Genomic DNA, 12,863 nt, shown 5'->3' on the forward strand with positions numbered 1-12,863 from the left:
CAGCATTACACATGTGCCTGCAGCCTTAAAAAGAACTTGTTGCTAGTAAGGCTGAATTATCTTCCTACCAGAACAAGGCAGACTGTAGCTGCTTTTCCAGAATACTTTATATTTATACATATATTTATATTTATACACAGATCTCTGTGACACCAAACAAGAACAGGTATAAAAGAAAATGTCTTTACAGAAGTCCCCCGTGGCAGGGGGCTGGAACTAGATGATCTTAGGGTCCTTTCCAACCCTAACTATTCTATGATTTTAAGCCAGAGCATCGTGGTTCCAGCTGGAGTACAATGCTTACCCTCTTCATTGATTGGAAATCCTGCTCACATCTCTTCCATAATCATATTTTCTCCAGGGCTGATAGGAAAGGTAGTGCCTTGACTTAAGGTTCCATTTAACTGCTTAACAAGCGTAAATTTGCTCATGTATCATGCTACAGCCCTGCAAAGCTTCAAAACACAGGCCAGTTTCTTCTGTCCACACATCCAGAGAATCTGCATTGTCTCCTAACCTGGAAGAGTTACAACATAGATGGAAGACCTAATTTGCAATCTAGCCACTAAGGCAGATGATTATACATATAACCCTCAAGTGGAGCTCAGATTCTTAAGTTGCTGCTAACAGGTAAGTGCAATTTAAGGGGACTATGCTTTCATTCCCTCAAATTTTAAAAGCAAGTTGTCAATCACTCTGTCATTTGAAGCACCATTCTTTTCCACTCCCTTTTAACAGGATGAAAATGGTATTGTGAAACACACACACACCTCTATCATCTTCAAAAAGCCCTAGTCAATCTGAAGAGAAAGACTGCACAGCCTATGAAATCAATGCCCATTGTCTTTTTCAAACACACTCAAATACCAGAAAGGCTCCTGTCAAAATGCACTCTGTTTCCAAACTATGTTTATCTTATTCTCTTCTAAGAAAGCATCTAAACCTCAGTCATCCACTGTAAACAGCCCACTTGTCCTTATATGCAAACTCTTTCAGTAACCACAAACTGGGGAGTAAATTCAATTACTAAAGCAACAGGAGATAGTCATGCAGTGTTACAATTATCCTTGGGAACTGCCATTACTGCCTTTCATACATCACCGAGTGTACCATGAATGGAAAGATCCCATTATTTTTTCCAGACAAGTAGAAGTTGGCAACTACAGAGTGAACAGAGCGCAGCTGCTTTCTTTAGGGTGCCTATCCCTGCATGAAGTATAACCACAAAATACAGCAGACTGGTGTTTCCTAGAAGCATTCCTTGCATCCCAGAAATATCCAGCCAACAGGCAACGCATAACAAAAGGGTATTGTAAAGGATTTGAACTACAAAAAGACATGAAACCATCATGTTTATGAGTACTGTTTTGCTCCATGAACACCTGGAATCTGGCACTGGACTACTTTATACTCAAGAACCTAAACATAATCTATTTTCTTGATAATTCATGCCACTGTTTTTAGTTCTCCATTGTAGTTTGTTCGGGCAGGTACCAGGTTCTCAACACATCGCCACGATTATTTTAGCTGGTGTTCTTCACCTCATTCATTCCTCCTTTCAGTCTCATCGAGGTCAGGAGGAGACAGCGTCCTTTAAAAACCATCTTTGTCTGCCTTCCCAAAATTGCCATTCAGGACTTTAGTACAACCCCTTTTAAGCAGTAATTTGTCTTTCTCAAAAGGGAACAAGATCTTATGAAGTGCTTTCTTAAAACTTCTTCCAAGGCCAAAAGAAATGCTCAAGACAAGCTGCAGACTCGCAGCATCCATGACCAATGGATTTCATATGAGCCTTGATGTTTCCAGCTAACACATTTTAACACATACTTGCTATATACTTTGCAGCAACACAGTAACACATTAAAACCTGAAACATGTCCAATTAAGCAAACAAAAATTAAGCTGATCAAGGGACTTCTGTTGTTAGAGGCAACAGGAATAGCACAGCTCATGAACAGTAAGTCAAGCTCTTTCAAGCGGGTGCTGTTTTAGCATTAGAGTAACAATGACAGACCCATAATAAAACATACATAAGCACTGCACAGACCATGCTCATTTTCCCCACCCTTACAGATCCATTTCACATTGGAAGTTGGGACTAGTGACTGGCACAAGAACACCTTTCAGATGCCTTAGAAACAAGGCTTTTCCACTGCCCAGTCTTACACACCAAACCATCGCATGAGCCTCCCATTGCCACTCAACAAGCACACATAAGAGGTCTTCCTTCCACCACAGAGAGGGCAATTACTGCTCCTCTGCACTGGGATGTGGTGGAGGGCGCTGTGGTGGGAATGGGAGGTCCATCACCCACAGACCCCAGGCCCTGCTCGGCATTCCCACCGGCTCCCAGCCCTCCATGGACACACTCACACCTCTCCTCACGGCCACTTCCTCACTCTGATCGCTCGCCATGCCGAAGGCCTCGCCAGCGCCTCAGGGACAGGACACCACCTCCTCGGCCCCGCACCTTCAATGCCCAAAGGCCGGCAGGGAGCTCGCTCCAGCTGGGTCGCTGTAAGCAGCTTATCCCCCGCGATTAGCAACGCTGCCGGGCACCGGGGCTGCAGATGGCGCCGGGAAAGCCGCTCCCGACCGCGGCTCATTAAAGCTGCGGCCTGAGAGCGGCCCGGACCCGGCGGGACCCGGCTGGGAGGGACCGGTCACCCCCCCCCCACCACCACCACAGGAGAGCGCGGCCCGCCAAGGCCAAGGAGCCGCTGAGGAACCGGGCCTGCCCCGGCCAGGTCGTGGTCAATCTGGGGAGCTCCCCGCTCACTGCCATGGACCCCGGGCACGTCGGGAGCTGAGGGTTTAAGAACCCGAAGGAAAATGCCTTGAGCAGAGTATGGCGGCTGCTGCACGTCTGCATGAGGAGCCCCGCGGTGAAGCCAGGCTGCTCCGTGAATCCCCCACAGGCCCGGCTAAACCAGGTATTGATCCAAGTGTTTGGTGTAAGCGCTGATGAAACAAAATCCCTCCTTTATGTAAGTCAGGAGAGGGGCTTTATCATCACCGTTCTGATTTACTTTACCCAAAAGAGGTATCTTTGAGTCTAACATTAACTCCTGCCTTGCTCTGCTTCCCTGGGCTCTCAGATGTGCCACGTTCTCCACAGAAAAGCACACAGCAGGTCAGTTAGATGGGCATTTTGCACTGAGAATGGCTGGGAAAGCCTCACTAGCTCCAACTCTATATGCTCTACATAAATAACTGTGCAAATAACCAAAACCCACTGCATTTAAAACAGTTGTTTTCATTCTGGCCTTCGTGGGTCTAGGGAACAAAGAAACTGAGTGTTTTGGTGTGTTGTTCAGAGATCTATGCCATCACTGTCCAGGTCTGAAGAGCTGAAAACCACATGAATATAAAGGTCTGCCTCCCCATTGTCTCTTCCTCATCTGATCACAAGAGCAGACTAATTCCTTTTGCCATACTGTGTTGCATGGCAGCTTGCAGAACGAATGCACAGCACTCACCTGGGGACAGTAAACCAGGCTGTCACAAACCAGGCTACCACACTTCTGTGCATTAGAATACTTAAGTTTATCACACCCAATGAAGCTCACCACTGCAGTGTAAGTAAACCCATCTTTTCCTTCCCCAAGCTTCATTTTACTAGCTCACCATCCCACCCACATACTTGCAAGCAGTACCCTCTACTTGTCCAAGTAAAGCTTAGACTAAAAGCCATTGAAGCCCCATAGACTTCCCTCATAACACTTCCAGAGTGCCCAGCTAAAGTCCCAAACCCTCAGGAATACCTACATTTTCAAATGAGACAGAAGTGACCAGTGTAATTTTTTTTGTAACACAGAAAAACTGTGTTCATTTTATAGTTTTCTTAGAAAAATGTAACATTTCAAGTTCTGTTAAGAGAGGCAGCTGAAGGCAAAAGGACATTTCAAGGCACAGAGTATCTATATCCTACATTCAACAACCATTTTAAGTATTCTGAAGAACATTCAAATTGCATAAAAGCATCAGTGAATAAACCCCAAGATTAGACGCTGGGAGCACAAGCAGCTCCCTGGCCCAGTAAAAGCATTTTATACCAACCCCAGCTTTGTACAAACCACCACAGTTAGCGTAGGGAGTTATGGTCATAAATCTTAATGCCATCAAAAACAGCCCTCAGGAACTTCCAGATGTTTCCTGGGAACTATCTGCATGAAAGCAAGCTAAATGGTATTGGTTTAAGGCTTTTAAAGATATAAGCCTTTTAAAGATAGCTTGTCCAAGAATATTTTGAGTGGTTCCATTACTTACAAGTGAGAGGATGCAGAATACAAGACTTGGAAGGCTGCAGAAGGTGCATCCATGCATACGTACAAGGCAGGATTTAGGGGAAGGGAGGAAAGGAGAGTAGTGGGATTACAAAGAGTCACAGTGTTTAACATGACACCTCTGAGATCTTCTGCACTTACTGCAGCAACCCATCTGCCTAACCTTCAGAGAGGCAAAAGAAATGAAAACTCAGATCCTCTGCTGTTTGCTCAGTAGCAAGTCTTGCTCCTTCAGAACAAACATGGGAAGAGCAGAAGGCTAGACTGAGTGAGGGAGTGTCTGTTCTGTTGTGGAGCAGGGCTCAGTATGGATGCTGGGCTGTCTTGCTTGAGTCAGGCCACTGTGGAGATGCATCCTGCTGATCAATTGGCTCATAGGTGCTGCGATCCTGGCTTGCACAGGTGACACCTGAGTGGAGATGGAAGAGAACAAGCTTGGGAAAAAATGCAAAAGCACAAGAATGGAATCCTCTAGAATAAACCAACAGCTTAGGAACGTCATGAGCTGCTCTGTGATCTCCCTGGCACCTGTGTTCTGTGATCCTCACTGCACAGGCAGGATATGAGAAAACCCATCCTTTCAACAAAAGCAAAATAGCCTAGATGCATTTGAACATGCTTCTTCATTCCCTGAGAACTGCTCTCTTAGTAGCCACATGGCTGTGTGGAAAGCAAGACTTGCAATACTATGTAGCAGCACAAAAGGCTCCTGTAATAGCATCTTTCAGCAAGATCAAGCTTAAGAGATCTAGTGATCAGCAGGATCAGCAGCAGGAACCATGGCTAGCTGACAGCATAGATTTAAGAGCATGAATCATCTATGAACCACTTTATGCCTCAAGGGTGCAACACCATGGCCCTAAATTTGAATCCAGCATTGCTCCCAATTCCACTATGAACATGTGCCTATGGTTTAAGACTGTTACAAAATCGTGTTACTGTCCAGGTGACAAGCAGGGAAAGATGACAGACAGAGAATGTGCATGGACAGCTCTTTATTTATAGGCCAGGCATCTGCCATGGCTAGAAAGCAATGTGAATCAAAGGTAGGCACCAAACTATATGAGAGGCTTGTTTGAAGCAGCAAGGATACTGCCAAACAACAAAACCAGATTTGTGTGGAAGGCAAACAAGACAGAGAAGAGTAGGAAAAATGCAACATTGTTAGGTTCAAAAGGAAAATGCCAGACAGCAGGAAAATGAGAGGAAATTTGTCAAACACATTCAACACAAAACAACAGCACAGAGTTTGTATGGAAAAGCTTGTGAGAAAAGCAGTTCAGGCAAGGGTATGAAACTACAATGTGTCAGAATTCCAATCTGTGCCTGAAAGGAGACTTTCAGACAGTATCATGCCCATGTTGGGATAGTGTGGTTGAAGAGGAGCACAGTGAGCAGCTAATAAAAACTGGCACAAACATGGCCCAGAGCAAGGCAATGTAGTTGACTCACAGGCCTTGTGACCCAATTCAGACAGGTTTGTCAGGCATTTGCACAAATAGATGATGGAGAACACATCCACATTCCATTTGTAGGGAGATGCACATAGCACACAGTGCCTCAAGCCATGGTTTCCTTCCATGGCCTCTCCTCTTTTCACTGGAAGCATTATGCTTGCTAGCACCAAAGCAGCACAAATGACAGCTTTCAAACACTGTCATGCAGTTATACCACCCCTTTTCCTGAACAGCCTTCTTAGGGAGGCAAACAGATAATTGCACCAGGCTGCTGATTTTGCCAAGGTGAACTCCCACACAGCAAATAATCCCTGGCAGCTGCCCCAGCATGAACTAGCACTAGGCATGCTTGGCAAGGCTGACTGAGACTCAGAACACCCAGCCACAGCCCCTTCTCTCTGGCAAGGCTGCCACATTATCATTAGCAAGAAGAACCAGGAGAAAAATGAGTGCCTTCAGGCAAAGTCCCATGAGATGAGCATCAGTTCCATTTTCCAGGTGAGGAAATGGAAACCCAAAGCAATCAACATAACTAGGACATGTGAGGCCCAGACAAAGCATGGAGTTAGAAATCCAGCTTGCTTCCCCTCTCATGCCTAATCCAGCTAAAGGAAATGCTGCCTCTACTTTCCCCCAGACGGAAAAGGGTTGGCAAAGAGAGAAGGACCCCAAAAATCTTCCAACAAGCATGCACAAAAGCAGGAGGAGGAAGAGAGGACAAGCCTCTCAGTTACACTGAATAAGAGAGACTGTAGTCTCTCTTACTCTCTCACAATACCATTGTGGGCAAAATGGATGTCAGATGAGGACTCCATATCTGCAAGGGAAGAGAGGAAGAACGTAAATTTAAGGCCTAAGGCACATCAGGACCACAAAATGGGAGAACGAAAGAGAGAAAGAGCATGCACTCCCCCCCTGCTCCTTGGAAATGAGGCAGAATCCAGCTGCACAGAGCTCAGGCTGAAGGGTCCAAAGTACAAGGCAGTCAATCCTAACACCAGTGGAGGTGGCCTACATTGACATGGAGGCAGAGGAAGCATCTTACCTAAGTTAAAGCTGTACTCTCCTCCACGCTCCCGATACATTCGATACACCAGGTAGCAGGACAGAGGTTTGAGGAGGAGACTGAAGATGGCCATGCCTATACTGAATCGCTTTGCATCAGTGAGATAGTTGTTCGGAGGGTAGAAAATAGAGATGTGAATGATGTCTGTGAGGACTGTGAGCAGCAGGCCAGTCAGGAACTGGAAACAAAGAGAGAATGGGACATGAACTGAATAGGGGATTAACCATAAGGAGAAGCAGTTACAGCATCTGTTTCCTGCATGATCTGTGTTCACACAATCTTGCCTTCACCCCAGTATCACACATTACTAACCCTTGACACTGCCCCAGGTAGACAGAGAATCCTACATGAATGATCTTGTATTTCATGCATTTTCTTCACATCTGTCAGGCACCTTCTCATTATATGCTTCAGGATTGTTTATTTTTTTCTCGCCAATCTCTTTAATGTTCAGAGAAGGGTTTTATGAAGCCCTCTAACTTAAGGATATTAAACACTTTGAGTCCTCCTCTAGCTTTACAAGTCACAACAACAGGAAAAAAAGTAAGTACGCCTTACCTACGAGAAGCAAAATAAGTGATAGTGAATGCTTCTCACTATGATTTGCAGTGCTCATAGATTTATATGCTCTCTTAAAAAAAAAAACCCAAACCAAGCCAAACAGGGAATTTGACTTGTTCACAACTGAAAATCATCACAGACTCATAAAAGCTCTCTCCACCCTCTCCCTGAGCAGCCTGGTGGAGGCACATACCCTCACACTCACCATCATGATGGCATCAAGGGAGTCTCTCTGTACAATGGCCCAGATCCCCACTGCAAAGACACTGAAATTTCCCCAGGCATAGGAGGCTGGAAATATGTGGTTCATGCATCCCCTGCCAAACAAGACAAAAAAAAACCCAGCCCACATTCACAATAAGCCTGCAACTGTTTGTTTGGATTCACCCCTGTTCCCATACAAACACCTCACTCTGATTTAAGATCTTCTTACACACAGGCAGGCACAAACAGGGAGTGCCAATTCCCCAAGAATATCCCATTCCCAGTTCAAAAGAATACTCTGTTCTCACCCAGTTACCAATCACTCACCACACTGTGAGCAGCCAGTGTACCAGAATGATGGCCTATAGAAAAACAAAACAGAGAAGACAGGTCAGCAAGTTGGGAGAACTCTGAGAAGATCAACATGAAATGACACTATCTTTTTTCCAAAGGACAGGTGAAAACTCCAGACCCATGAACCAGTGCAGAAAGCTGGCAGAAACTGGGACATTGAAAACACAAACCCATTTTTCTCTGTGTCTGTTGCTGAATGTTTCCTGTGGTGCTACACTGTAGTAATTCATTCTCATTGTCATCTCTTTTGACAATTGATTCAGGGCTCACTTAGTCTTTTCTAAATGGGTTATTGATTTTGGAACTCCAGAAGAGTTTGTACAGAAAGCTGGGCAATCTGTTTCACACTATGCTAGCACGGTTTATACATGACCAATCTGGCATCCCATCACCAAGTCTATGGTAGTTATGCCTGCAGCTCCCAGCAATTTCACTACAGTTCTCAGTAAATGCTCCTTTTACCTCCTTCCAGTCTCTTCAGAGCAGTTCAACCTCGCTGCAATATTAACAAACCTGAAGGCAACTTGTAGGAGTCTGAGAATAAAATCCTGCCATAGTACACAGCTTCTCTCACTCCAGCAAAGCCACCAAGGCTCAAATGCAAGCAGTGCCCTAAGTAGCAGTAAGATGATGCTGTAACAGATTCTGTACTTTGCAAATGCCCTTTATGATCCTGATCCTTGTGCTTAAGGGGACAAATACAAGGAGAAAGCATCTTCCTGTAACAAGCAACACAAGAATTCTCTTCACCAGTACTTGACATTTCTGTAACCAAGGAGACATACTCTACATGTTTATTATGACAGCAAATGGGAACAAAAATATACCACTTCAGTCTTTTTCCATACCTATATCCATGTGTTCACTCTTGTTGGCCAATCTCAAAGGGAGATTACTCACACTGACTCTCTAAACATTTGGAATATGGAAGAGAGCCTCATAAACGAAAGGCTGAAGCCCAGCTATATCAGAGGATCCATGGGGATTAGGCATTCTTCCATTTTTTCTAGCTGTGAGAAGGGCTCCAACTGGCACTTATATTGATCTCAGACCCCCACATACTCCCACAAAAAAGAGAAACATAAACTAAATTGGGAAATAAGTAGTGAAAGGCTCCATTATTCAGTGAACTCAGGAAAGCTGCAGGGAGATGGGAGCACTGAGACACTAAAGACATTTAAATTTAAGATCTACTGACATCCTGTTACATTCATTGACTTAAAAAGTCTATCCAGGCTTTAACTTAACGCACAACTAGTTGCTCAAGAAGAGAATTAATCACCCACAAAGCTGTGACATGAGTGAAGCACAGCTGGGAAATCAACAACAGTGTCACATCTGCTGTGGCTCATGATGCTCTGTGCAGACGGGCTTGGGTAAGACAGAGTTCTTGATTCACTGCAGCACCCTGAGCATTCACCCAGAGTAGCCTAGACTTTGTCATAACGTCAGACACTGCTGAAACAGATTTTTATTAATGATTTCTTGTAAGTGCTCATGAAAGCCAACAAAATGCTTCATCACCACCCCCTGCTTTCCCTTCTCCCAAACTGTACCATGGAGACCAGGCAGTAAGTGCTAATCAGTGAAATACAAGATGTTCTGGGATAAGAATGGAGACGTGCAAATAGCATTTACTCAAGAGACTATCACAACATCAGGGAAATTCTTAATGAGGTGGTATTTAATTGCATGCTACACAGCTGCAAGCCCCCTCCAGGCTCACCAGTTAACATAATGAGGCAGGATGGCTTTTTATTTTAAAGCTGTCTAGATCAATATTGCAGTTATTAAATTATGAAGCATGCTTAGTCACCAGCATTAACTGATAGTATGAGGGACTACTGAAATAAACCCAAGGCATTCCCATCCTGGTTATTAGCCCCATTTACCTGACAGTTCTTCGGGGCACTATGGAATCAGCTGGTGGGGTTGGTTTCTGCTCTAACATAGAAAATGGAGTGTTAATGAAGAACACGCTTTAAAGCTACAGTTGCTATGTGAGATTAGATAGTTTGCAGGCAGTCTCCTGATGAGACAGCGAAGAATCTAAATCTTTTCCATCTGTTCAAGGCCTTAAGACTGTGCCTAAGAAAAACACACACTGCAGAAGAGCATACATTGCTTCTTTTGGGAAGGTAACTCCTAAGACTTGAACTAGTGCTGAGAGCAGAAAATAAGAAAGGTGGGATCTCTGTCTCCATCTCTACCCGGCAGAAGGATGATCATGTGATTAAAAGCATCCCATTGGAAACTGGGGAGAGCTCAGCGGAATTCCATGCAAATCTCAGCATGTGATGGGATGGAACTAATTGCCAAGTATAAAAATAGCCTAGGTCTGCCTGGGTCTCATTAGATGGGAAAGTCTTTGGAACAGGAACTCCCTTAAACATGCTTCAGCACAAGGGTGAATTTTGACTAAGTTAAAAATTACATGGTTCCAAATTACAATTACTTTCTTGTAGTATCCAACTTTTAAAGTTTTATTTACTCTTCTTTTTGTTTTAAGTGAGCTCATCTACTGTGTGACATACTCACCTGAGGATATGCTAACCAAAACACAGATCTGAGTGGCCACCTGTGAGCATATTCACTATGGAAACAGTGATGGTAATGAGTAGCTGGGCAGTGGAACAGCGTATGCAACAGCCTTGTCATGGTCCTATCCTTAGGGATTTTTAAAAGCCAGCTGAATTTTGAGTGGAACTATTTGATCTAACTTTGAAGTTAGCTTTGCTTTGAGCAGGAGGTTGGATTAGATGACATACAGAGGTCTCTTTTAGTCTGAACAATTCTGTGATCCAGGATTTCAAAATGCCCAAGTACAAACTCTATATTTCCAGGCACACGGATGTAGAGCATTGTCCAGGCTTGACCAAACTCAAACTTTGTATTTTAAGGCTCTGCATAGTTATTGTAATAATCCTAAGTATCAAGCATTCACTGCAAAAACATAGCTATGCTGCTTCCTAAGTGCTTTGCTGATCGTTACTATTAGAGCTGAGCCAGCAAGGGCTGTTTCATTGAGTATGTTCCTCATCCACTCTAGGCCAAAACCTGCTACATGAATTTTATATCTCTGCAAGTAGCTCAAAGAGACACCTCAAGGCTAAGCCATTGCAACGTCCTGGCACAAGCACAGCTCTGTCATGCAGTTTTCTTGGAGCTGCTTCTATCACGAGGCTCATCTTTTTTTTATCTCACAGAAGCTGTAAGCAGATCATGCCAACAAATATCAGCAGTGTCTTGTTATTTCCAATCCCTTTCTGAGTAAGAGTCTTTCTCACCTTTGCAATATGTTTCAAGGAAGCAGACCCTAACTCAGGAACAGTACAAAGATGAAGGTATAGTTGTTACTAACTCCCTGTCCCCACCTCTTCAGCCAGAGAGCAGCACCATCAGACTTGACAACAAGGAATTTCTCAATGCTGAAAACAGTTTGCCCAAGATAAGCTCACTGCTATCTAGTACGAGACTTGGGAATTGTTGTCTGAAGCCAGAGGAGAAAGGCAACATTTCAGCTGTGCTCTCACAGTGACTCATTCATGCAACAAGCCTGTGTTTTTCAGCTCCCCATCTCCACCTCCCAGGGTAGAACATGTATTTCACACTAGCAAGCTTATTAATTAAATGTCCTTATTTTTCACTGCTGTTTTAGCATGGGGAGGTGAGGAATCAAACCGAGTTTAAAAATTAAGTAGAAGGAAAGATCTTTCAGTCTTCCTGATGCCCTGGGAACCACCAAATAGTCCCAGCTTGTCAGAGCAACGCACGAGTGCGTTCCCAGATGGTAATGTAAATGGCCTTGAAAAATTCATTTGGTTACTTGCCTTTAACAAGGGAAGTTGCTCTTCTTGGTGAACCGGTAAGAGAAGGAAGCATCGTTTTATGAATGCCAAACTCTTATTTAGCACAGCCCCATGAAAGCCTTCCTCTACAAAGCTGAATTCATAATGGCAGCTGAGATAATGCTGTCCTCCTACCCAACCTGTAGGCAGCCTGCTCCAAGGCCACAACTTACATGAATCAATGGCAGAAAAACCTGATGTGATCAGTGGGGTTAATTCTCTGGGTTTTAATCAAAGAAAACACCTGGAATGTGCTGTACCAAACGAGATACACAAAGGAGTGAAGCTGGGAAAAGGCACCTACCCCGACACAGCTCAGGGCTCTGAAAACAGGGCAGACAACAATAGAGGAAAGTTTCAGGCATCAGGGAAAGCTTCAACATCAAAAGCAAAAAACTGATGTTAGCATTCTCCAGCTTGTCTGCAAGGATGTGCTTCTTCCCAGAGCGAAAAGTGTAATGTAAGTCCCTTACATTAAGTGTTATAAATCCCTTATTTCCCACTTCTCGGGTTACCAGATATTCACCAAAACTTTCACACTGCCCCAGCCGAAACCCCTCCCAACACAGGAGCAATTTCAGTTATCACACGATAACCCCAAAGGAAGTGGGAGCATCTTTCTGAAGTACTTTGCCTGACAAGCACAAACTTTTCCTCCTCAGGATCTGTGCAGTTGCCGCTCTGAATGCCCAGGAGCTTTGGCAGCACCAGGTCAGGAACACCAGCCTTGCCTCCTCGGAGGCCTGCACGGCTCCGGACCAGGCCCTCACACAGGGCCCGAACAGGGGAGGCCCGGGCAGGCCGGGCCGAGGGCCGGCTCCGGGAGGCCGCCCCCCGAGGAAGCGCGGTGCCTCCTCTACAGTCACCGACGGGACCCCCCGAACCGGCGGAGCCCCGAACCGGCGGACACCAGGGCAGCCGGAGAGTGAAGCCTGGGAGCGGCTCGGCCCCTTGGCCCCTACCTTGATGTTGACAGCAGGCAGCTCCATGGCAGCGGCCCGCCCGCCCCGTGACTCTGGCGGCGGCGGGGCCGGTTCACCGAGGGCTGGGGGCGGCCCCGCTGCCAACACGGGCCGGTTACGGGCCG

At 45.2% G+C, this 12,863-nt stretch overlaps 1 protein-coding gene across 2 annotated transcripts; it reads right to left on the bottom strand.

The window, feature by feature from the left end:
- Window positions 1-3,809: 3,809 nt before the first annotated feature.
- Window positions 3,810-12,863, bottom strand: AGTRAP (angiotensin II receptor associated protein). Of its 2 annotated transcripts, XM_034068457.1 has the most exons (6): window positions 12,739-12,863; window positions 7,902-7,936; window positions 7,576-7,687; window positions 6,789-6,987; window positions 6,522-6,560; window positions 3,810-4,695 (listed from the first exon to the last, which is right to left on the bottom strand). In XM_034068457.1, exons 1-6 carry the CDS (start codon window positions 12,763-12,765, stop codon window positions 4,589-4,591), a joined length of 519 nt encoding a protein of 172 aa, XP_033924348.1. In that variant the 5' UTR covers window positions 12,766-12,863; the 3' UTR covers window positions 3,810-4,588. The 2 variants fall into 2 exon arrangements, with proteins under 2 accessions (XP_033924348.1, XP_033924349.1); XM_034068458.1 differs by lacking the exon at window positions 6,522-6,560.

Source organism: Melopsittacus undulatus, chromosome 12, assembly GCF_012275295.1.
Source record: "Melopsittacus undulatus isolate bMelUnd1 chromosome 12, bMelUnd1.mat.Z, whole genome shotgun sequence".
Taxonomy (NCBI): Eukaryota; Metazoa; Chordata; class Aves; order Psittaciformes; family Psittaculidae; genus Melopsittacus; species Melopsittacus undulatus.